The 21,443-nt window shown below is 49.6% G+C and overlaps 1 protein-coding gene across 5 annotated transcripts in view; it reads left to right on the forward strand.

The window, feature by feature from the left end:
* LOC140683737 (uncharacterized) overlaps positions 1–20,972 on the forward strand; it is a 172,740-nt gene extending 151,768 nt beyond the window's left edge. Inside the window, exons 2-4 of one of the 5 annotated variants that reach the window (XM_072927108.1) lie at positions 21–83; positions 6,000–6,055; positions 8,520–20,972. In XM_072927108.1, coding sequence (XP_072783209.1) covers positions 19,575–20,528 — 954 coding nt within the window. In that variant the 5' untranslated portion in view covers positions 21–83; positions 6,000–6,055; positions 8,520–19,574 and the 3' untranslated portion in view covers positions 20,529–20,972. Of the gene's footprint in view, positions 1–20 lie in introns of all 5 variants that reach the window. The other 4 variants (XM_072927105.1, XM_072927106.1, XM_072927107.1 and 1 more) reach the window with 4 other exon arrangements.
* Positions 20,973–21,443: the final 471 nt, after the last annotated feature.

Genomic DNA, 21,443 nt, shown 5'->3' on the forward strand with positions numbered 1-21,443 from the left:
TTCCCCTTAATTCCCCTTAGCTGGATTTCCTGAAACTATGTACTGGATCTTTTGCTGGGAGATTTGTCTTTGTCATTATTGAGGTAGGTTCTGATCTTAAATGTTCAGTATTTGAACTACTCACTCTGCCTGAATCCAATTTCAGCTATTAACAGAGGTATGTAGTGGCAGTAAATGCAGTACACTTGATGGAGCAGCTTTTTGCCTTTTTCCTGAAACAGATTTAGCAGATCCATAGGTTGAAGGATTTCTCCTTTATTCTGTCATCAGAGTACTCTACATGGAAATCTTTCCCTTCCATTGGACTTCCCACTGAGGTCCATGCTCCCATTTCTGTTCTGGGAGGGGTGACTGTAAGGTGATGAAAAAGGTGGCATGACTGGGCACCACTATCTCTCAACAACCTCCTGCCCACACACCAAATTCCCCTTGTTGTCAGTCAGTGTAATTACCATGATACAAACATTGTCCTGAATGCTATTAAAAATGCAAATAATGTCCATCCAGCCTGAAGAACGGCAAATAAGCAGTTTCTTTGCAGCCCACTTCCTCCTGGCCCCAGCATGTGTTGTGCAGATGATGCTCTGCTGTGACATGTTTGTGAGCTCTCAAAGTTGCATCTATTTTTTCTTAATCTAAGCAATGAAGCTGCAGACTCAGAACATAACAGCCATTTAGAAACTACGACTTTCCCTAACTGTCTGTAACAGTTTCAAGATAAGTAATTTAAAAAAGAATTACTTTAAACTGAGACTGCTTTAAACCAGACCTTTGTACTTCTTGTTTTTACTTTTATCTTGGCACAGATGCTTACCCTCTCTCCAGCTTCTTTGTAGAGTTCATTATGCAAAGGCAAAGAAGCTACACTAACATTGTAATTTTGTTTGGCAAGGTGAGCCACAAAACATATGCTGTGTCATGCCTTTTTATTACAGTGCAAGAATTGCCAAAGCAGCCTAAAGGAGGAATCAAGGACACGATCGTTGTGAGGAAAAGAGGAAACAGTCCAGTTTTACAACGCTCAGGCTTGTAACCACTTGCGGTAGATAGTTTCAGAACTGGTTTAATTTTAAATTATTTCTCACCAACTGACAACAGCTTTGAAGTGAGTGATGTTTAACAGCACCACTTTCTGATCCACACTGAGTCATTTTTCAGTGCCTGGAGATCCAAGCCCTACCTGCGAAGTGGGCGCTGTGTAGGCTGGGACTGCCCCATCCTCTCCCTGCACCAGGAGATGGCAGATCTAGAGCCAGCCCGAGCCAAAATAGAAAGAAAGCCTTCTTGAGCAGGCACTGACATCCCTTTTCCCCCACAGGGAGGATGGCATGTCGCACCTTATTCTGATCATGCTCCGAGAGCAAAACTGCACTTCCCAGTCTAGACAACCTGTAATCAGGCAAGGGAAGAGCAGGCAAAGGGAACAATTAATGGGTGTGATCTCAGCCTCTTGCAGCTGAGAAAACCTCCAAGGACTGGTTTTATGAGTGGGCATCTGTGGGAGCATAGAGGAGTCTCCCCCATACCCACACCTCCTCTGGGGGTCACCCATGCCATGAGTGCCTCACTCCTGTTCCCTTGCCATACAGTGCTTCCACTTGAAGAGGATCAAGGAAATCGTGTGGCTGGAAAATAACCCAAAAGGTAAATTATTTTTAACTTTTTCCCAGATGTGAACCTCCATGCAGCCCCTGAACAGGGCTGGGCGTGAGCAAGAAGTTTGAGAGGGGAAGAAGGAAGGTAGTTTTCACTATAACAAAATGTCCTGTTGCAATATCTCCCAAGTACTTTGGTTGCAATTCCTCCAAGCCCATCCGAAACTTCAGAAACAGTTTGCAAGAAGCAGCTGTGTGGAAGGAGGCCTGGTGCCCCCAATGGGAGTAAACCCCAGGCACAACCACTTGCTGCCTACCTATCCCACAGCTGCTGCCTGTACTCCACCAAGGGTAAGTAGGGGTGGCAGGAAAGGACAGGGCAGCAGCAAAGGGCACAAGTCCCTTCACTGCTCGTTCCCAGATTTGGTGAAGCTTTGGAGGGCAGAGGGAGGAGAAGAGGAAGAGATATTCATATTACAGCATACAAAAGAGGTAATGAAAGTGTGGCAATGCCAGTCACTGGCTGCATGCCACAGAATCATAGGGGCAGCCTCACCTTTTTTGTTGAAGCCAGGGTGTTCATTGTGTTGGGGGAAGCAGGAACCACCCCGGCCAGACCCCCCTACCTCCAGCCACTGCAGGCTGGCACAGGACAGGGGGTTTGGTGGAGGGAGATGTGATGGGGGATGTCTCTGTGGATCGCTGCTGATCTGTTGACACAGGCTGAGTCAGGCTCAACGAGATAATTCTATGAGCTGGGAAAACATCCAAAAAGGAGAAGTGGAGATGTTTGCCTCCTTAGTCAGTTTGCTCACCATTACTGTTTTCCTACTTCCCTGTTCTAAGGAAAAACACTTACTGTATGTCAGTGTTCAAAGAAGTGATAAGCAGCTTGGGGCAAACGCCTAGGGGAGAGGGACAAGGTAAGAATGCCTTGAGAAATGCCCCAGCACAGGCTGGCTCCCGCCCTGCCAATAGCCAGCCCTCCCTGGTTAAAAGCAATGGTGCCTGTCAAGTGCAGATATGCAGGGAGCAATGGATAGGTTTGCAAGTCAGAGCTCAGAGGAGAGCAGAGCCACACCAGTGTGCTGGGAATAAGAGACAGGTTTCCTCAGAGACGCAAACGAAACCTCGCTGTCCCACTTAGAACTGCTCTCAACACCACATATGGCAGGTGTCTGAAGCAAGGCGGTGACACTAAACATGTCCCTTCAAAAGACAAAGCGCAGAAGTATCTTTCCAGCTATCAGCTTTTCATAACTCAGACAAAATGCCAGAGAGGCTTCTTTGATTGCCCTTCTTCTCCCAGGGGAGGACACGGAAGGGACACTGGCCCCTGGGACAGGAGATGTGCTGCATGGAGCACCCGTTCTCAGCACATTTGCTCTGACAGCCACCCTGGTCTCTGTGGATTTTGGAAAAAAAGTGACTACTGCGGAAATCTGTCACTTAAATTTAATATCCTGTTGTCTGTGAGGATGCAGTCCTTTTGGGAAATTCAGTCCCGGCCGTTAAAAATAAAGCAGCCATGTGGAAACAGTGAGACAAACAGCTCTGCCCCTGTGCACCCAAGCCAGCAGGCCTGGAGTCCTCAAAGTCCAGTTGTACTCAGCCCAGATCAAGTCCATTCCCCACAGGAGAGCTGTTCTGGAAGCTACTTGGAAATGCATCCCAGCAGAACAGTATCACCCACAGCATTTACCTGCTGCTGATGTGGAGTTACAGTGACATGAGACTTCCCTATGCTGCACCAGGCTATTTTAAATTCGAGGCAGGCATAAGGCATGTGACAGTACATGTTGTTCATGTGGGGAAACTCTTTCATTAATATTCATGCCTTGGGACTGGCCTAGGGTAGACAGTTTTTTTAAGCATGCAACACATTTAAAATGCAGGGCTGTCTTTAATGCCTGGAACATTGATGCACCTAAATTCATTGGTTCACCTGAAATCAGACCTTCACAGAAACCCCATTTCCTCTGAGCACCAACAGACTTACTTGTACGTGTAGAAATATTCTTATCTTCAGTCACCAAAGGCTAATCTCTCTCAGAGTGAAAGAAAAAGTAAAACCTCAAGAAGCTGCAGGATGTGTGGGAGTTAATTTTATATCTAAACAGTTATTTGAACCAACACAGTGGTATGAAAACACATCAACACCCTCCTTTTGCTCGGAAATGCAGTTTAGAGGATTTAAAGGACACGTGGGTCTCCAGGCCACACTGTCAGTAATTTATACAGGGTTGGCCATAGAAGTGACACATGTCCTCAATGGCCTGCACTGCTGCTGCACCCCTGGCTGAAGCGGGAGGCTGCAGTGCCCAAACTGCAGCAGCGGGCTCCTGCAGCAGCACAGCTGCCCGCTGGCTGGCCTGGCAGGGCTGCTGCGGGTGTGTGCAGCCTGAATGCAGGCACTGCAAGCACTCGGGGCAGGAGCTGCGTGCCCCTCATGCCAAGTTGTCTCTGCCTGTGAGTCACATCCCTGACTCATGAGCTGCTGTGGATTAAGCTGTAATTTGAAGATGTTGCCGCCTACATCTGTCTGCACTGCTCTTCTCCCGGAGGTGGCAGAAACAAACATTCATACAGTCATCTCAAAAATTCAGCCAGACGTGCTAGTTCAAACCCCAGGTGAGGGCAGGTTAGGGTGAGTGAGCAAGCAAGCACACACCTTGCAGCAATAAACCCGGGAAAGGAGGTTTCCATCTCACTCGGGCTGGAAGATTGCTGCTGCTTCTGCCTGCCAGCTCCCTGCCATGGCTCTCACAGGCTTCTGCCATGGCTCTCTCATCTGCCCCTGGCCAAACCCCTTGCCTGGCCCCAGCTCTTCATGGAAAGGTCTCTCTGCTCACCCCACACACCACTGGGGTCCTCTAGCACCTAAAAAAGGGGTAGGTGTTTGTCAAATGCATGTGTTAATGCTCCAAGAATCATGAGCACCAGTTCTCATGCCATTTGCATTGCCTTGGAAAATTAGTTATATTGGGACCCAAGAGCTAGAAACATTTGTACTGATGTATATTTAGCTGAAATAGCCAATTAAACTAAAATTGCTTTGATTTAAGTGAAAATTCAGACAAGTGGTAGTACCCAGGATAAGATTGATCAGGATTATTTGTGAACTCCCTGGCACATTTCTGCTGGAAGAGCCAAAATTCTGTACCATGTGCTTATTCTGGCTCTCAATTTTTTTCCCCTGGCATTAAACCACCTGTTGGAAGACAAACCGTGCCTTATCCAGCATAAAGGCAGCCAGCACACTTGTCAACAATTTCTGAACAAATGGAAGCATGCATTTGTACAGGATCAGCACTTTGCACCAGGAAGCCACCGTGTTTGTGACATTTCGTTGGAAGCCATAAAGCCAGATTTTTTTCTTCTATCAGCAGCTCACGTGTGCAAAGCTTTAACTAAAATGGCCCTTTGATTACAGCAGCACAACCCCTTCCCACAGGCCAGTCCTCGGCTTTGGGTTAGTCATTGCCTTTGGTTTACACACAGGAATTGTATTTGATGCTGGAGCAGATAAGCAATGCATCTGCTCAGTCATATTTCCCCAGCGTCTCTTCCTTTGTTCTTTTGCCTTTTATCTGCCGAGTTCTCTCTGCAGAGATCCCTGCCCTTGCCCTGCCGCTTTTCCCTTCTTTTCTAAGCTCGCCCTCGCCCACCTCTGCTTCTGCAGGAAAACAACCAGCCACTCGCATTCAGCAATGCCCTCGCTATTTACTGCTGTCGGTTCCCCCACTCAGAATCAGTTTCCCTTTTGTTTGCCTTAGCTAGAGAGGTCCGTGAAATTTGCAAGAGTCTCTGCCCCGATGAGAAGCGGGAAGAGAGAAGCCGTGCATCCCGCAGCGCCGCCATGCCCCGGCGCTCCCCGCTCGGGCAGGGCCGTGCCACGGGGAGTGCGTGCTGAGCCTCCGCCCGGGGCTCCACACCGGCCTGCCGCTGCACAGCCCCACTAGCGGGACAAAAGCCATGCCGACAGCTCCCGGCGCACAGCGATGCCGATTAAAGGCCGCTTGTGCCCTCGGGAGAGGAGGGCGAGAAGGGGCTGGTGCCCAGGGCAGCCGCAGCGCTCCCCTGGCTGACTCAGCCAGAGCTGCCCCCGCAGGTCCCCGCACGGGGAGGGCCCCCAGCCCTTCCGTGGGCACAGGGAAGTTTCCTTGGCACATATGCCAGCCCTACGGCATGTGGGTATGGTGCCTTCAGGAGCAGCCCCGGGATGGGCCGGAGCGGGACAAGATGAGGCAGGCAGGGAAAGAGATGCTCCTGCCCATGCTGTGCACAGCAGGTATCCCAGCTGGGACACATTTGCTTGCTGGAGTAGTCTGCAAAAGAAATTGCTATAGGCATGAATATTTAAATTTCCTTCCAATGGGTACCAAGCCAAATTCCACATCTCAGTTCCAGGGTGAATCAGGATGATCAGACACGCTGCTTCACAGAACAGAAACGTAGAGGTAAGACCAAATCCCAATGCCTTCCTCCAGAGGGGATGAATTGCCTGGCTAATTAATTCAGAAGAAAGGGAGGGAGGAATCATAGCCCTGCAGGCTATTGGGTTTTTTCATCTTTGCTTGGAGGGCTTACCTGGCAAGGCTGTTCCCTGAGGTCAGCAAGTTAAAGAACAGTGTCTGTTGAACAGACAACCTGTGACTCTTTTGCAAAGCTCCTCTGCTGGGTTAACATGACCTGTCAAATACTGCTATTCCCCTGGGAATATGTGCTCTGAGCATGGGGCAGGAAAGAATAAGGCAGGTACACCTTCCCACCTTCTGGAATCTGCTTTAAAAATGACAGGGAAGTGTGTTTAAATTCCCTTTTATTTTTCTCTGGGTCAGCTAGACTCGTCCTGGGCCCTAGCTGGATGACACCAGCCAGATTGTATGCCTGGATAGTGCATCCTGGGACAAGGGGCACTGTACCCCAGTGTGGTCCTCCAGCACTGCCCAGCACCTCCATCCCACCTGGCAGGACTGCACTGCTGCAGCTGTGCACATTACCACCAGGGCAGGCTTTCCAGAGCAGCCTTCTCCATGCCAGTTTGCTTTGGTTGTGCCCCAGCCCGGCAGTCCTGCCACAGGCAGCAGAAGCGTGATGCGCAAACAGGCTGCAGCAAGCCACCCCTGACACTAGATCCAATGCCTGGAGAAAAGTGTCCTAATCCTGCCAGGTTTGCTCCTTACTGGCACCCACGTGAGCTAATCCTTCCCAGCGTCTACCCAACCCTCCCATTTCCTTCCCTGGGAAAGCTGTCAGCCTTCTTACCTGGCAGCATTGCACTGGGTGGCTGAGCTGCCACCCATGGGGAGAGCATGACCTGGGCTTTCAGGCTGCAGAGACAGCACTGAGGGCTGGTTCACATCTCAGCAGCTTCCTCTGCAAACCTAACAGCCGCTCACAGCAAAGAAACAGAAAGCAAACCAGAAAAATGAGGCATCTGCAGAAATGCTTTATTGGTAGACTGCTGCTGGGTACTGCTGGTTCTGCAGGGGCTCCCCGTTCCCGTTGGGATCTACCTTTGCTGCCGTTTGCAGCCTCCTCAAGCTGCCTCTCCAGCAAGAAAGCACACAGTGATCATGGCAGTGGTCCCTGGAGGTATTACTGCACGATGGGAAAAGCAGCTACTACAGCGGCTGGGCGTGATGCTGAAGAAGTCATCTTCCTACTGTGTCCTTAATACAAATACTTTATGGAAAATGAATCAGCGCTCTTTGGGCTTTTTTCCAGAGGCCCCTCTGACTAATTTTGTCCAAAACAGCCAGGCTGACCCTGCACAGCAATATGATGGTGGCAGACAGGACCTGCTCACGTTTGGGTGGAGGCAGGGAAAAACTGTTTAGCAGGCCTGCCCAAAAAAATCCTCAGGCTGACTCTGCCAAAAACCACACCAAACATATGGTAAATGAAATCGCTGGCAGGGAGCTGGCTTGGACGGCAGGAGTGTTTCAGCACTGTGGACTGCTTGTTAGCTGGCCTGAATTGTATTTATGCTGCTTTAAGCAGCTCCATATTTAAGGAAAAGAAGGCAAAGGAGAGGGAAATGCCAATTTTTTGGGTGTGCTTTTGATGCCTCCCCATGCACATTATTTTTCTGACGATGTTAGTATGGTCACAGTGCTTGTCCCATCCTGTGGTTAAGAGCACAACAGCATCACAGAAGGTTTCACCTCCTCCTATGGCAACAGTCTCCTGTGGAAAAGCAGACAGAAGGGCTTTTCTCTCTTGGAACACGGACTCTGCCTATTTCACCATATGAATGTCGTGTACATTTCATGGAGTTGATGAAATCATGTACAGATGGGATCCATCTTAACAAAGGCTCTTATTCACAGGGCAGGTTTCTCTGTGGCGTATCTTGGGCATTATCCCAGCTTGCATAGCCATATAAACAAAATGCATCCACAGAGCCTGGCAAATTTCTGAGAGGATACCAGACACAGAGATGCTGTGCTCCTGCTGCTGTGAACAGCTTGACTTACTTTGCAGCAGTTTGGTCCCTCTGACAATCTGAGCCTTGGACTCATGGCAATAAACACGCCTTTCCTCACATGACAGCCTTTAAAAAGATTCAGGTACTAGATACCATTTCCAGGATGCTGCCAGGTGCTGTAAAGAAAGCATGGCAGAGCAGCAAAATCATAAGAAAGAGGTGCCTGATGTCTTCAGAAATTTGGTAGGCTGCCATAAGAATAGCTGTGGTGGCTACAGCTACTGAAGGAGGATGAAAATAAAGCAAACAGTAGTTCCTTTTCTTGAGTCTGGGGTATCATTTTTCCTCCTGGAGCTAGAGTGGTGGAGTGCCAGGGGCAGAGCTCCCCTCCACATTCAAGGGCAGCTTTCCACCACCCTTTGCATACTGCAGCTTGGAGCTCAACTGTTCCCCAGCCCTATCCAATCCTTTAGTTTCCCTCATCTCTGCAGGCTGTGGAATCCTGACTATTGCACTGGCAAGGGGCTTTTTCAAGAGAAGGCAGGAAGACAGATACCTTGGAGCTGCCGTCCTGCTACTGACTCCATGGGCACACCTTTCTGGGGCTGAGTGATCATCTAAGACAATGGGATGACCAAATCCCACAGAATCTGTTTATTCAACAACCTGACCTGGACAAGGAAAATCAAAGTTTCAGAGCAAACTTTTGGGCACAATCCAGCCCAAACATAGATCAATAAACCTTTCCCTCTGCTTTAAACTTTCTTGATGTGTATTCAGCACTCAGCTAGCAGTGCCTTAGAAACGTCTCACTATCTGCCTGTGCTCAAAAGGACAAAAAATAACAACAAAAGGAAATATACAGAGGGATGACTTAGGAGAGTTTGGAAATTGCTTCCCATATGAAACACTCCTTTAGTAACAGGCACAAAAAAGCATCAAAATTCCCTGTCTCTGATGTAAACAACAGAAAGAAAAAGTCATCTGGAAGGACAGGATGATTCATACTGAGGACCTGACTCGTAATATTCATCAGTGTTGAAACTGCCTCTGCAAGATGACTGCATGTGAAAATGAAATCCCAGCTTCTGCCACGAGAAGTATCATTAGCAGCAAAGTGGTGTGGTGAGACTCCAGTGGCACAACCCTTGCTCCGGTGAGTAATCGTAAGTCATCCAACCAGTCCCAGCCAAAACAGCACTGTCATTCAGGTAAAACTGCTTTACATAAGGGCAGCTGCAGCAGACTGGAGCATGCTCAGGCTTTGCAGCCATCTTCAACAGCAAAACAGAAGGGTTTTTTCTTGGCCCTGAAAAAAATCCTGCTGAGGGCTTCCTTATAAAGATGCTGCTCAAGTTGGATGCTTGAAGAAAACTGGAAAATTGGCCAGTCTTTTCCCTTATGTTAATTGCCCTGAGCCAAGCGGTAAAAGGGCAAAAAAGGCCATGCTGACTTTATGCATTGTTAGGAGATACTATCCTCTGCACATTTGAATCTGTTTACTTAATCTTCCAGGCCTTTACCCATGAATATTAAATTCCTTGATCACTATGCATTAGGAGTCATCTTCACACCATCTGTTTGTATTTGTCATCTAACCCTTGTAAGTAATAAAATGTACTTTGTTCTCAAGTTCATGGATCCTAGCAGGAGAGCAATTACCGTTGAGGAAAAGTACTGTGTGAAACTATTGGCAGTGACAGGACTCTTCTTTAGCCTCCCATCTTGCCACTACAGGGTAATTAAATGAAAGCCAGGATCCGGCTCACAGAGCGATGCATGGTTTCTTTGAAGGGCTGGAGGAGACGATGGAGGGCTCTGCGTCCACGAATGTGATGCAGGCGCTCTTGCCCGTGCTTCTAAAAGAAGGCAATGTCAGAAGAGAATGCTGCACTTCAGAGGAGCAGCCCTACTGAGAGTCAGGCATGCCAACAGGATCTCGCTGCTCTGCTCAAGCAAAGATACAGCCCGGACTGGCAGGAATGGCTCTGGATGTTTAACAGGGGCACCCAGCCTGGGCAAACTTCCAGATAAGAGATACTGGCACAAAAGAAACATCTGAGGAAGAAATAAGTAAATGAGCAGATAGACAATGTTTCTCTCACACCTGGGAGTGCCACTAAAGAAGTGAAATTGTCACCCATCAGCTGAGAGGTAAAGTTCAAAGAAGGTTAGGCAAATATCAAGGGAAATAGTGATAAAGTACAGTTGTTACAATATGAAATTAATCCTTAGATGGAGCTCTGCCTGAAAATTTTATTAGATCATGCAATGAGAACAGCCTTGACACATATTACAAAGGTTCAATTTCAACTTTATCAACACAGAAAAATGTGTGAATCCCTAGGACAGTGGACCTATGAGTAGGAAAAAACATATACCATGGTGGAAGACCTCTGTGGACAACAAAAGCTGGCTGGTGAGCACACCTCATGGGCACAGTGCCTTAGGGAGCCAGTCAGAGACATACTTTGCAGAAGAATCACAATTATTTACATTCCCTAAGGATTTGTCTCTCTGTGCTCCTATAAATTATCTTATATGCCCGGCAACTATCAATAAGCACTCAAATTGTTACCATCTAGTTAAAATCTAATGTAGTCGGTTAAAGAAGGGATTTAGGACATTAAATGGAATCATATTATTTTTATCTGACACATTGGTAGCAACAAATTTAGGCAAGAAAATGGTTGTCAAATATTTGTTTAACTGGAAGAGTTATTTGGGCTTGGACAAGATACCACTTGCCAGTCTGCTCAGCCTTGCAAACATCCCACACCAGGAGGTTACCTATTAAGTGATAGACAATATAACTTGTTAATTGTTAGAGCATTATGACCTTAGACTTTACCCAGGTATTTAATAACACCATCTGCTGTCTAGGTCTGCAATACTATTATTTTTACATGAGGATTATTCTTCTTTCTCCACAAAAAAGGTTGCAAAAACAGTGCTAAAGGAGAGCACAGCAGCGTGGTACTTAAACCTGACTGCCCAAGCAAAATATACTGGAGGCACAGTTCACCCAAAATATTGAAGATATATTGTCTGGGATCTGGAAATCTTGATGTGCTGAAGGCTGAGAGCCTGTGATCCAGCCTTGTCTTGCCTGAGAACAAGCTGGGAGTGAAATGCACTCTGGTGCAGGCTGCCATTCACCTTGCTCTTCCTGGCACCATTGCTGTCTCCTTCACCAAAACAACAGCAATGGTCCAAAGGCCACCGTTTAGGAATCACTGTGCCTTCAGATCTTTTTCAGTTTGATAACATGCTTTTAAAGCATGTACATTTCACACCAAACAATCACATTAAGCAGGTTTTCCAATCCTCTTCTTGCTGACAGTGATATGATTTTTGGCTTTGTCTTCTTAGGGAATTTAGGGAAGGGAAGAAAACACTGTATTTCTCTCAGCAGGTGTCTTCTGGTCAATGTTTCCATGGGGTTTCATGTAAAGCCATTCCCAGTACACTGGAAACCTGAACCCACTGGATTCACTGACAAAAGTCCTAACAACTGAGATGAGCCACTTTCTCACTCTGGAATGTTGCAATTTTTGTGCAAATAATATTTTCCTCCAAATAAAGAGAAGCTGAAACCTAATAGCTGGTGAGCTGCCAGATGAAGAAGGAAGCATTAGAGGTGTGACCACCAAAGTGATCCAAAATACAAGGCCAAGAGAAGGAACACAGAGTGTACTTTAAATTTAAAGGTGCACATTTGAGGTGGGTGTTCGAATGTTTTTATTTAGTTTACTGCTTATTGGTGTATGTTTGAGGAATAAAACAATCATGAATCCTCCACACACCCAGCTTAATTCCTATATGAGACCTAGGAGGTGGAGTGCTTTACTTGGCATTCTGTTGCAAGAGAGAGGTCAAATATGAAACGAACATATGAATGTAATTAGGAGGGTATGTAAAATATGGGGGCTGGATGTCTTAACAGTGTCCAAAGCAGGCATGTCTTGACATGCCATTGGTTGAAAATGATTTTAAGTATTCCAGTCTGTTGGACAGTGTATCTGATTACATCTGAAAAGAGTTTCTTAGTCTTTTACTCACATGATTTTTCTCATATCTCAAGTGTAGAACTTTGATTCTGGAAGCCTAGCATGCAGAAACATTCACATCTTTTTGAAGTGTATGAAACAGTATCTTTTTATTACCAATGCTGGTTCTGCAGGAGGATGTGAAAAAGTCCAGATTCTTCCCACTTGTCCTGTATTTATTCTGAGACAAAGAAAGTTCTAAGGACATTTATGCATGCTACCTGGAGGTACATGTAGCAGGTTATGATGTGATTTTTTTTGTTTCATTTGTAAATAGAGAAACTGGTATTTTCTTATCACATACAGCTGAGTAAGTTTTCTTACTGTTGTTCCACAAATGACAAAGGAATGGCTAAAATCTGTGCCAAAAGTATGCACAAAAATCTATCTCTACTCTTTGCCTATGATTTGCATGTTCTTTTAAACCTTTCCAAGTGAAGCAGTAGGCAAAACCCCCGGCAACTAGAAGCATGTGCAAGGATGCAGAAAGCTTTAGAGTATGTTTCCACACCCTGCTGACCTATTCATCAAAAAGTCTGCCAAAACACGTAACTCTTAGTCTAAAGCAAAAATCACAAGAAAGGGCCTTGCTTGCATTAACCTACTTCTTTCCAGGTTGAGTGCCACTGCAGGATCTCCCAGAAGAGGAGCTGAGCCCATTATATGATTTTCATGTCCTCCCTAGGAATTTTCCCAGCTCCTTGGAATAGAGGGACACTGGCAAGAGCAACTCTCCTTCAGCTCTCTCGGTGGGCCAGGCTGGGACTCTGAGTTAAGCCAAGCAGAAGCAGTGGTCCTCTGGATGAGGCAGGAGTGAGCTGTCAGCTGCAGGGCTGCTTGACCTCACATTAAGCGGTGCAGTGCATCATCACCTCAGGCCAAATGCTGTTCCAGTGAAAATTCAGTGACTTAGCAGAGCTGCCCCCAGCAGGAACTATGATTCCCCTGTGATCACTGGCTTACTGAGGCTGGGAGTGATGAGTGATACTAGGTTTAGATGTGCCTGTCTCCTTCTTTTCCCAGCTCTCTCTCAATTTGTATCACCATCCTGGTTCATGAGCATGGTGCAGTCCCAGGGTAAGGCTCTCAAAATCCCACAGAGCATTTGTGGAGCCATAAACTTGACAGCAATGGCTTCAAATGGAAAGTAGCCCCCATACTGAAGTAGACACGGGAGTATCTTCTTCACCTCATACCTGCATAACATGTACCTATTTTTGAGACTGTAATACAAACTCCCATTTTATTTACACACACACACATGCACAAGTGTGTTTTATTTTAGTTTTGTACTTGTTAGACATAGACCAAATAAGAACAACAAAGAAAAAATCATGCTGGTAGTTTTTTTAGTGCTACTGAGTGATAAGGACACCCCTCTACAGTGAAGAGAAGCCCCATGTAGAGGTTTCCCCACATTATCATTATTGGTGAATGGAGGCAGGGCTCATCTTGCTGTGCAGGATATGGAGCCCAGCCCTTAAACTCCTCAGGTCCTGGCAGGAAATGAGACCCATCTCCAGCATGGCCCTGTGCCCCTGGGAAGCCCAGCTGGTCCATGTGTCCCTCCCTCCTCTCCAATGTGTATTCTGGCAGCTTGGGTAGGGCTGTCACAGCTGTTGGTGGGTGATGGGAGGATGCCTGTGGGTACAACACGAGGGGTTTCTGCAGCAGCTCCAAACTGCTGCTGCTGCTGAGGTCCCTTCCCAGCCACGCATCCCGACCTGCTTCCTTCTCTGCAGAAGCACCCCTAGCACAGCAGAATGATGGCACTAGAGCAGGTTTAGTTGCACTGCAGCTGTTGGTGCTGCCAGATTTGCTCCAGCAGCCACAGAAGCAAAATGCCGAGGGCAGTGCCGGCAGAACCGAGAGCTGGGGTGGGGAAGAATGGGACCACTTCTGCTGACAGCACCAGCTCGTTGTGACCTCTAAAGCAGAGCTGCAGGTGTGCTGCATGCTCTCCTCTGGTAGCTCACCAAGCTCATGCCCAAGGCCATCTGGATCAAAGACAAGATGAGACACTGCTCCGGAAACCAGGGCCAAGCTCCTCTCTTCAGCATGGTGCTCTGGGGTGGTGATTTGGTCTGCCATTATGTAAGATTCAACAAAAGCTGTATAACAAAACTATTTTAAGTAAGAATGTTAATTGAAGGCTGAGTCAGGCTGCAGCTAAAGCAGAGATGTTTTTGAGAGGCTTGTACTCTTTTTCATTTGGTCTGTATTTTTTCCACTTAATTACAATGTGTGTGGAACAGCAGTTAGCAATAATAGTAACTGGCAGAGGGAAAATGGATGATCAAGATGATCGTCCTTTTGCCTCTGGATCAGGCAGTGAAACCCATCCCAGATCTACACTATTCAAAAGTCATCCACCTCTGAGGCTGCATGAGGCATATGGGAAGTGCAAGCAGACCATGGAGCAGAGACAGCTCCTTGGTGCTCCTTATCATGATGGGCTGCAGGTGGAAACTGCTGAGACGTGTTAGAGGGAGGCTTGCTGAAGGATGCCTGTGTGACACCTCCCAGGAGCACAGGCAAGACCCCTGAATCAGCAGCAAGTGGCAGCTGTGCAAGCAGCCTCAGCAGCTGCCCCAGCAAGCTCACTGGCATGGCCATTCCTCAAGCAAGACGCGAGGTCCTTCATCAGACCCATTATTGAAGATGACTGGTCCTCATCCAGTCCTGTTTGGGAGACCAAGTGATATGCAAGCCCCGGCCTTTGGCAAGTTCCTTTAATGACTGGAATTTGCAGGAGCAGACTGAGTTTAATTGCCAGCTCCAGCACAGGTCTACCAGTTATTAATGCTGCTGGTGTTCTTTTAATCAAATACGAACTCAACTGTACTTCCCAGCAGGCACCTCCTTCTGGAGCTCAGCATGAGCAGAAGGGATGTGGGTGCCTGAAAAAGGGATGTGTGTGATTTTCTTTGCCCAAAAGTACACATGGACAGAATGAAGTAATGCAATACAACGATATCATTATTGTCTAAACTTGTAAGTATTGCTCCTCAGCATTGCTACACATACACATACTACTCATATGACAAAATATACAAGATAAAAATATCCTTTTTTACTTTTTTAACTTAGCATATTAGACTGCAGTCAGCAAAAAGATAAGGCTATGGGCTGAAGCACAGAGAGGAGCATTTCCTCATTGCTCTGCCTGCCCGGAATGCTCCCTAAGGGGTTCCCTGCAGAGGAGGGGCACTGCCTGAGCATCAGGAAGAGAGAAAGGGAGAGAATGAGAGGAAGTGCTGGGAGGTCAAAACCAAATTTTGTTTGCATTCTGTGCTTTCTCAGATTTGGGCACCCTTCTGTTGACTCTTGTCTCATTGCAAAATTGCAATAGTATAGCTGCAATGACTAGCGGAAACACGAGCACCACAAAAATATCTTAATGTGCCTGGAACAAACAAAGGCTGCAGACCAATGAACCATTTTGCAGCTTTTGCATGTCAATGATCAAAATTCCTCCGGAAGGAAACCTGGTCTGTTCAAGGGATTCCCCTGTAGCAGCTGCCCACTGCTCCCTGTACTATAGTCCTTTCCCTAAAGAGCAACCCCTCTGAAGTGGGGGAATAAGGGAGCACACCAACATAGTACATGTTGCTACCCAAATAGGTGGGCATGTCTGGTTTGCTACCCACTGTTCGGTAGCTATACAATCCTAACAATTGGCAGGGAATCAGAGAGGGAATCCATCTCCCCTTTTCTCTCCCCTGAGTCTTTTTGAACTAGCTGATCTGTGTGGAGGTCAAACCCATCGGCACCTGCCCCCAGGAGGCCCCAGCCCCTCCAGGTGTCTGTGCCTGCAGGAAGGACGAGACAACTGCTGCTGTGGGAGTAGAAAAATGGGATTGCGAAATGGCCGGTGCTGCCAGGAAGCCTGGATAGCAGCAGCAGCACAGTCTCCCTTCAGCTGGGCTGCATGCCCCACTGGTGGTGGTCCTGTCCTGCCCGAAACTGTGGGGCTTCGAGGTGGGGAGGCTTTTGGGGCGGGGAGGCTTTTGGGACAGCGAATTCTTCTGGCAGGCCCGGGAGGTGATTTGCCAGCTGGAGCTGTCAGCAAGCGCCAGTTTGCTGCTTCAGGGGGATGTTTGGGTAATGCAGGAACTCCCATGTTGGAAACAACATTAATACCCTTGGCCCACACTTTGAGAAGGTCTGGTCCTCGGTTTTGAGTTTTATTTTGTGTGAGGACCCTACTGCCAACTCCCACAAACAGGGAAAAAGCATTTCCCAGCCTGAACTCCCCAGCCCATCTGAGAAAGCCTTTGGCGCAGCCTCCTTGGGGCTCCTCTTTGTGCTTTGCTCACGCACACCAGCACTTCCACACATGCTGAGGGGGAAGCTCTGCCCCTCCGCAGCTACTCGGGGCTCTGCAAGCTGCATCGACATGGGCTCAGGGGAATGGAGCACAGACGAGGAATACAACTATCCAGAAACCTAAAAAGAAGGAGCTTTAAGGCCTTCTGTAATTTTTTCAACAGACGATCTGTTTCTGCTCTTATTTTGTAACGTTTCCTCTGGAGTCCTCGCCCCTGTCCAATTTTCTGAGGGTATTTGGAAGCCTGTCGACTCCCGCACAGAAGGCAGGGAGCAGAGCCAGCACGGTGTCACGGAGGGGTCACTGCTTCCTGGGCTTCCTGTTTATTTTGGGAAGGGGTCACCCGGCCAGCCGGCCGCTCTGCCTGCGCCCCGGGAAGCCCCCGGCCACCACATTCCTGCCCCCCTCGCCCGTGCCTGCAGACAATTGCTGACTGTGGCTCGAAATGCAGAGCACCAAGGCGAGGTGTAAATGGGATAACCCGACATGCCTATTTACTCAGCCTGGGGATAAGGGGCGGAAGCTTTTCCACATCAATTGCCCTTTCTTCTGGTATCTGGAAGTGTCTCTCTGAAGTTTTTCGTTCTCGTCGGAGGGTAGTAACCTCTGAATTTCTCAAGTATTTCCATGATCTTTTCCTCGCTGCTTTTTTTCTACTCCTACTTGAAAAGAGGGCATAAAGTCAACTGTGCTGTTAAAACCAGAATTGTCTCCTTTTTTAAATAAAGCATGCAATTTTTTCTCCAAACTGCCTAGAGCAGAGCCCACCAATGGAGCAGAAGCTGTAGCACACAGGCTCTTGCTCACAGTGCAAGTCCCTGGTAACTAGCCCTGACCACGCCGTCTAGAGCAAAGTGTTAGAGCAGAATACCAGGATATGCCGCATCTCCATATTTTGGGACATATCCATGAACGAATGGTTAACAATTGTCCTATTGCTATTTCCTCTTCTAGGCAGGCTCTGCTTAGGTGCCTTGCAGCTCTCAAACAGCAGCATTCAATGCAGCTGTCTTCAAGGAGTTAATAAAAGGCCCCATGTATGGGAAACAGCAGACACTGAGTAGCTGCTTGAGCCCCTCTCAATCCTCTGGCACGTCCTGTCTCACGTTGAGTGAGTGCAGTGACCTGTCTCTGGCCTCAGTGGAGTATTTTTGTGCCAGTGGCTCTGTCAGCTCCTGCCATCAGCAGTCAACTCCAGGCTGCAGGGCAGACATCAGCATGCCACTGATGAGCAGTTCTTGGGGAAGCATGCTCTCATCCTGCAAGCCCATAAGTGCACACAGCTTTACATTCATAGTGATGCTCCTGTGAATAAAGTTGTAACTGGTTGTGAACATCTGCAGGATCAGTGGCTTACCATGAGCCTGTCCAAACCCTATTTATTGTCAACATGCTGTGCCTGATGACACCCTCATTTGCATCAGTATCTTTTTTCCCCCTTACAACACTAGATTAAACATTGTTGGCCCAAAGTCACCTGCATCTGACTAAATCCAAAACTTGAAGGACTATTCCCAACCTCTCTCAGTTCTGAGAGAGCAACCTCCATAATTCATTATAAATTATGAAGGAGAGGTGGTAGCATCCTTCAGCATAATTGTCTTTCCTATCTTGGCTCTGGCCATTTTGATACTACCCTGCAGGACTTCTGCCACAACAGAAGGATGCAAATAAGAGCTATGGAGGAAGCAGTGTGTATCTGCTGCAGAAGGATGTGAGACAGCCCTCAATCAGAAGGGAAAGAAGAATGCCAAGGGCAGAGGTGATCAAGTGAGGAGCACTGGTTTGGACACAGACAGAAGGGCAGACCCCATGGGGAACAGGTATGTGGGTGAAGTGCAGGCTGGGGGCACAGTTCTGGATCAAGAGCCTGCATGCAATCACTGCTGCCAGTGCAGAGGATAAGCGGGAGAGGATATAAAACCCTGAAGGGAGGAAGAGAAACACAGGAAGATCTCGGTGTGGTTCACTGACAAAAGCAAAAAAACACATTGTGAGAAGGGGCATGGCATTGATGTGGGGGTGCCAAACAGAGTTCAACTCAAAGAGCCACCCCACTACAACCTTTCCTCTCCCCTCCTTCCCTCACCCATGACACTGGGCACACCAGAACAAGACAAAGCCTTCCACACTGTGCTAGACCCTCATCCATGCCACCATGGTGCTCCTTGGTCAGGGACTGCCCCAGACCTTCATAGCCTTGCACCCCATAAGGCATTGTCCAGCACTCGCTGCTCCTATCTATAGCCTTGGTGTGTTGCAGTGAGGGGAGTTTCGCAGAGATCTGGCACAAAGGAATGGCTTCTGTTTCAAATAGAGAAAAAAAAAAAGAACAAGAGACAAATGCATTATTTGTTCAATTCCTGTGCAGTTACTGCTGTAACAGTCAGCAGCTTTGAGGTATTTTTTTTTGTGATTTGATACATAAACCACATTTCCTATGTAGCACTGCCACTATTTTTTTATCAGGTTTTTGACATTGAGCTTGGTAACATGATTTTGTTGGCTTTTTTTTCCTTTTCCACCAGAATGAATTCAAAGGCAGCAAATGCTGCAAAACCAGAATACTGCTCATCTTGACTTTTCCATGCAGCTAGTTTTCATTAAAAATAAAGGAAAATAAATACAGATCACATTTTCTGTCCTGCAGTTAAAAGCCTGCCACAGCTCAAAGCTTTGCTTTCTTCTTACCCTGCAGCCTCGCTCAGCTAGCACTCCAGCTCGGCTCATGATCTGAAATGCGCAAACACACTGTTTCTTGGCTTTCCACCAGTATATATAAATATATGTAATTTTTTCCTTCGGAGAACCTGGAGGCTAAAGCAAGAGGGCAAAGGAGTACGTGACTAAAACATCCAAACTTCCTCTTTCATAAGCCATCACATGATGAAGTGCAATTACAATTCCTGCCTTGTCCCTGCCAATTGCAGGCGCATTGCCTCACCCGAGAAACCCGGCTTCTTCCCCCGCCCCGTGTGTGTGAGTGTGTGTGTGTGTGGAGGCAGTGATCGCTGCAGCCGGCTTGGCGAGGCTCCAGCTTCGGGCTGGAGAAAGAGGGCAGTGGGTGGAAGACGAAAACAAAGATCTGTTTACTTAGCTTGCATGGATAAATCGTCTTTCCAGCCGGGGAGGGGAGGAGGGAAGAGAAACAGCTTTAAAGGACTTTGATGCAATGTGAAAGGAGGGCTGCTCGAGAAAAGCGAGGCGATGTTAACCCTTGGCTCTCCGGGAGCACGTCGGGGCCAAGGCAGGGCTGCCCCCTTCTCCTTGCTCCTGCCTCCCGGCCCCGGCCGGCCGCCGCAGGGCTGCTAGGAGCTGTGAGGGCTCCGGGGGCAGCAGCCCCGGCCACCGCAACCGTGTGCGGGGCTGGATTTGGGGCCGCGGCTGACTTTTTTTGCGCTTATGTACAACCCGGCGCCTCCAGGGCGCCCAGCCGGCCGCGCAGTTGCAAAGTCACCCAACCTGGCACGGAGGCCGCAGCGCCAGGACGAGCAGGAGGCCGAGGCAGGGGGAAGCAAGGGTCCCCCGCAGCCCCGGGGCGCAGGGGCGGCCGCGACACCCAGTCCCGGCCCCGGGAAGCGAGCGCAGGGCGAGAGGGGCGCGGCTCTGCGCCCGGTGTCCCCCCGACGCCCCTCGGCAGCCCGGCCGAGCGCTGGCGGCGGGGCCAGCCCCGCAGCGCCGTCGGGCGGCCCCCAGCCGCGGGGAGGCACCTCCCGGCGGCGGCGACGGACGTCAGAGCTTCCCCAGCCCCGGCCGGCTCCCGGCTCCCGCCTCCCGCCCTCTTTCCCTCCCTCCTCCGTAACCTACATAACGCCGTGGGAAGGGCGGCTGGAGCACGGCTGTCGGGGGGAGCAGCCTCCGCCGTGTTCACCTCGCACGGGCAAAGGCGTGCAGCCGACCGTACGTGCCGGGATGCGCCCGGTGAGGGGTTGCTTCACCTCCCGTGGCACACGAGGAGAGCGAACACCCTTCTCTTGCTCCCTCCCTTGCCCCCACCCTGTGTTTCAGTGCGGGTGCAGGTGGCGGATGAGCGATTCACAGCGTGGAAGGGGGTCGGGGAAACAGGATTTTCTTTTTTGGGAACGAGACGGCGTGTGCTTAGTCTGTGTGAATTTCGCTAATCTGCATTAGAGAACTGCTGGTTTGTGGTTTAAAATGACAGGAAATCTAGAACGTCCTATTTCCTGTGCACAATGACAACAGTTTAAAAAAAAAAAAAAAAAAAAAAAGCTGGGTAATCGTTACATTTATTTCTAATGGTGCCTCCTGCTCCGGCGGGGAGAACAAAGCCGAGCACTGCTCGGCGGGGCGCCGGCCCCTGCGCGGAGGTGGCGATGACCGGCCCGGCGGGGGGGACCTCGCAGCTGCGGGGCGCGCCCGGGGCGCCGTGTCCAAGGTCACGGGGCGAGAGGGGCGGGGGACAAGAGGGGGTACACTGAGCCCCGCACTGCGGGAGGCGCCCCGCGCACCGCTGCGCCCACGGGTGGGAGGTTTCGGCAAAGCCCCTCGGCGGTGAGGAGAATAGTAATACACCCAACAATAATAAAAATAAAATCAGAAAAGAAGGAGGGAGCTGCAGGGCACCCCCGCCCCTCGCCTTGTCCCTCTCCGCTCCCACAGCCCTCCCCGGGGGCCACCGGGGCGGGGTCGCGGCGGCCCCCCGGCGGCAGGAGGAACCCCCGGTGCCGGTGGCGGGGGCGCGGGCAGGGGCCGGGGCTGGGATCGCGGCGGCGGCGGCGGCGGGGCGGGGGCGCCCATCGCGCAGGCGCGGCCGGCACTGTCGAAGAATCGTAGCGGCGGCGCGCAGAGGCGGCGGTGGCGGCTGGAGCCCGGCACGGCACGGCGCCGCCGCCAGCCCCGGCCCCGGCCCCGGCCCCCGTGGCAGTCCCCGCCCCACCCGCCCCGCCGCGCCGCGCCGGCCCCCGCCGCCCCGCGCCGCCCCGTAGTAGCCAGAGAGCGGGGGAGCCGTGCGGGCGGCAGCGGCCGCAGCCCTGCGCCAGCCGCGCGGCGGAGATGCGCGTCCCCGCCGCCCTGTG

Source organism: Taeniopygia guttata, chromosome 3 (genome assembly GCF_048771995.1).
Source record: "Taeniopygia guttata chromosome 3, bTaeGut7.mat, whole genome shotgun sequence".
Lineage (NCBI taxonomy): Eukaryota > Metazoa > Chordata > Aves > Passeriformes > Estrildidae > Taeniopygia > Taeniopygia guttata.